This window comes from Crocuta crocuta, unplaced genomic scaffold (genome assembly GCF_008692635.1).
Source record: "Crocuta crocuta isolate KB4526 unplaced genomic scaffold, BGI_CrCroc_1.0 scaffold711, whole genome shotgun sequence".
NCBI lineage: Eukaryota > Metazoa > Chordata > Mammalia > Carnivora > Hyaenidae > Crocuta > Crocuta crocuta.
The window spans coordinates 63,049-67,457 of NW_027531277.1; the positions used below are offsets into that span (position 1 = coordinate 63,049).

The following is a 4,409-nucleotide window of genomic DNA, read 5'->3' on the forward strand; positions in this document are numbered from 1 at the left end:
GAGGGATGCTGAGCATCGTTTCATGTGTCTGTTGGCCATCTGGATGTCCTCTTTGGAGAAGTGTCTGTTCATGTCTTCTGCCCATTTCTTCACTGGGTTGTTTGTTTTTCGGGCGTGTAGTTTGGTGAGTTCCTTATAGATTCTGGATATTAACCCTTTATCTGATATGTCATTTGCAACTATCTTTTCCCATTCCGTTGGTTGCCTATTAATTTTCTGGGTTGTTTCCTTTGCTGTGCAGAAGCTTTTAATCTTGATGAGGTCCCAACAGTTTATTTTTGCTCTTGATTCCCTTGCTTTTGGGGATGTGAGTCTTGAAGCTTTTTAAGTGTGTGAATTTAGGTTCCTTTATGAATCTATGTCTCTGTCTCCTTGTAATCTCTATGTGCTTCCTATTTCTTTATAAAGTCAATGCCTAGTACAATCCTAGTACATGGTAAACACCCAATTAATGCCCTTTGCATAAATGAATCAATTCATCTCCTGTTGGTAAAGGTCAATATCATTCTTTGTCTCTTTTGTATCAAACTCATTATCTTGTTTACCATTTTTCTACGCATAGTATTCTTTTTATTGCACTCTTTACATCTTTGTTTCTTAAAGTGTAGATCAGAGGGTTAAGGGTGGGTGTGACAATTGTGTAAAAGAGAGTAAAGAACTTCCCCTTATCTTGGGATGAGCTATTCTGTGGTTTCATGTACATATAAATGGCTGTTCCATAAAAGAGAGTTACTACCGTGAGGTGGGAACCACATGTATTAAGGATCTTATGCCACCTTGCTGCTGACTTGATCCTCACAACAGCTTGAGTGATAATTGCATATGAGATGAGAATTAGTGATAGAGGTACTAGAAGTAATATCACTCCAAGAGCATAGACAGTGACCTCCATTACTTTTGAGTAGACACAAGCCATCTTGAGAAATGCTGGCATCTCACAAAAAAAATTATCCACCTTCCGGTGCCCACATCTTGGCAACCTCAAAGTCAGGGAGCAAAGAATGAAAGCACTGCCAAGACCACCTAACCAGGCGGTGAGCACCATCTTCTGGCAAAGCTGAGGGTGCATTATTACTGTGTAGTGAAGAGGCTGACAGACAGCGGCGTAGCGGTCATAGGCCATCACAGCCAAGAGAAGACATTCTGTGGCTCCCAAGTCGAGGGCAAAGAAGAATTGGAGCACACACCCTGCATAGGTAATAGACTTGGTTGGACCCCATAGATTTACCAGCATCTGTGGGATAATGCTAGTTGCATAACAGAGGTCCAGAAAAGACAGATTGGATAGGAAGAAATACATGGGAGTATGGAGCTGGCTGTCTAGGTTAGTTACAAGAATGATAGTTGTGTTTCCTACCAGAGTCACAATATAGAAGATGAAGACGGTCCCAGAGATGATGTGTTCTAATTGGGGCCAATCAGAAAACCCCAGCAAGATGAAATCTGTCATTGAACTTCCATTGTTTGTGTCCATGGCTCCTTATGAAAGCCTAGAAGACAATACCATGGTAATAAAAAATAGCATCAGCCTTAAGTAGAAAGAAAAATTTCTAAAGTTTCCCATAAGTATCCCAAATTCACTTGTTTGTGTGCTCTCTCCCATATGGAACACTTCTTTTAACAGTTTCTCTGTGTTCAATGCCCAAAGTCTCTCTGTTTACTTATAATCAGAGTGGGTTCTAAAATGCTATGGTAAACCCAATCACACTGAATTGTAAATCATTGAAAAGCATTAATATGCCATGATACTTATTAGCAAAACTAAAAAGGCAACTGATAGAATAGGAGAAGATATTTGCAAATGACGTATCAAACAAAGGGTTGGTATCCAAAATCTGTAAAGAACGTATGAAACTCAACACCTAAAAAACAAGTAATCCAGTGGAGAAGTGGGCAAAAGACATGAATACACACTTCTCCAAAGACGTCCAGATGGCCAACTGACACATGAAAAATGCTCAACTCACTCATCATCAGGGAAATACAAATCAAAACCACAATGAGATACCACCTCACACCCGTCAGAATGGCTAACATTAACAACACAGACAATGGCAGACATTGGTGTGAACGTTGAGAAAGAGGATCTCTTTTGCACTGCTGGTAGGAATGCAAATTAGTGTATCCACTATGGAAAACAGTATGAAGTTTCCTCAAAAAATTAAAAATAGAACTACCCTACGACCCAGCAATTGCACTACTAGGTATTTATCCAAGGGGTACAGACATGCTGTTTTAAAGGGGCACCTGCACCCCAATACTTATNTGTATCCACTATGGAAAACAGTATGAAGTTTCCTCAAAAAATTAAAAATAGAACTACCCTACGACCCAGCAATTGCACTACTAGGTATTTATCCAAGGGGTACAGACATGCTGTTTTAAAGGGGCACCTGCACCCCAATACTTATAGCAGCGCTATCAACAATAGCCAAAATATGGAAAGAGCCCAAATGTCCATCGATGGATGAATGGATAAAGAAGATATATCTATATCTATATCTATATCTTTTCCTATCTCTATCTATCTATCTATCTATCTATCTATCTATCTATCTATCTATCTATCATCATTCGGTAATCAAACAGAATGAATGAATCTTGCCATTTGCAACTATGTGGATAGAAGTAGATGGCATTATGCTAAGTGAAATTAGTTAGTCAAAGAAAGACAAATATATGATTTCACTCCTATGAAGAATTTTTTTTTTTAAAAGATAGGTCCATCCTTGTGCTTATTGAAGCATTATTTACAATAGACAAAGTAAATATGAAGCAGCCCAAGTGTCCATCGATAGATGAACAAGAAGATATGGTGTATATATAAAATGGAATAATGCTCAGCTATAAAAATAATGAAATCTTGTCATTTGCAAAACCATAGTTGGATCTAGAGAGTACAATGCTAAGGGAAATAAGTCAGTCAGAGAAAGACAAATATGAAGAATTTAAGATACAAAATAGGTGAACAAAAGGGAAGGGAAAGAAAAATAGTATATAAACAGGAAGAGGGACAAAACATAAGTGACTCTTAAATATAGAGAACAAACAGAGGGTTGCTGAAGGGATTATGGGAGGGGTATGGGCTAAATGGATAAGAGGCTTTAAGGAATCTACTCCTGAAATCATTGTTCCACTATATGCTAAGTAACTTGGATGTAAATTAAAAAAATAAAAAAGAGAAAATAGAACTACCCAATGACCCAGCACTTGCACTACTAGGTATTTACCCAAAGGATACAAAAATACTCATTTGAAGGGATACATGCACCCTAATGTTTACAGCAGTGTTATGAACAATAGCCAATTTTGGAAAAAGTTCTAATGGCCATTAGGTGATGGATGGATAAAAAAGGTGTGGTATGTAAATATACAATGGAATATTACTTAGCCATCAAACGAATGAAATCTTGTCAATTGCAATGACATGGATAGAGGATTGTATTATTCTAAGCAAATTAAGTCAGAGAAAGACAAAAAGAAGACATATGATTTCACACATATGTGGAATTGAAGAAGCTTAACAGGTTAACATAGGGGAAAACAAGAGAGAGGCAAGCCATAAAATAGACTCTTAGCTGTAGAGACCAAACTAAAGGATTCTGGAGGGGAGATGAGTGGGGGATGGGTTCATTGGGTGATGGGTATTAAGGAGGGCACTTGCGATGAGCACAGAGTATTGTAGGTAAGGGATGAATCACTATATTATACTCATGAAAGTTATGTTGGACTGTATGTTAACTAGAGTTCCAAGAATAACTTGGGAAAGAAATGACTCTCTGCAAAACAAACAACCAAAGAAAGAAAACACAACCTGTTTGTACAGCAGTGTCCCTATATGTTAAATAATGATGATAATAGTCCTCAAAGGGAGGTTGTAAGGGTTAATATTTGTGAAAACACTAGGAACTGTGCTTGGTTCATATTTAATTCTAAAAATTAAACATTGTATTAACCTGCCCAGAAATAATATAATAATAATAATGATTCTTCTCCTCCTCCTCCTCCTCCTCCTCCTTCTTCTTCTTCCTATTTTTCTCCTATCTCTTCATTTTTCCCACTGGTGATTTTACCACGATGGTCTAGAACTGAACTGAAATACTTAAAATTTTATGTGTGGATAACTTTTCAAATGCACAGACATGATTTAAACAAAAGTGCCCACAAACACAATGTACGTACTGAATTGATAAACCCGGAGGTAGGAGAGGACAGGGGACTTAAGCTACCCTAATGCCTTGATTACAAAATCCAGTTTTTGTTTTTTTGTTTTTTTTTTTTTTACCACATGAGATTGGAATAGTGTTGGGAAAAAGAAAGCCTTAGAATTTTATGGGGCGCCTGGGTGGCTTAGTCGGTTAAGCGTCCGACTTTCGCTTGGGTCATGATCTCGCGGTNCTTAGAATTTT

The 4,409-nt window shown here is 37.7% G+C and overlaps 1 protein-coding gene across 1 annotated transcript; it reads right to left on the reverse strand.

Moving 5' to 3' along the window:
• Positions 1–541: 541 nt before the first annotated feature.
• On the reverse strand, positions 542–1,474 carry LOC144237544 (olfactory receptor 2W1-like). Its single transcript, XM_077771204.1, has one exon. It carries the CDS (start codon positions 1,472–1,474, stop codon positions 542–544), a length of 933 nt encoding a protein of 310 aa, XP_077627330.1.
• Positions 1,475–4,409: the final 2,935 nt, after the last annotated feature.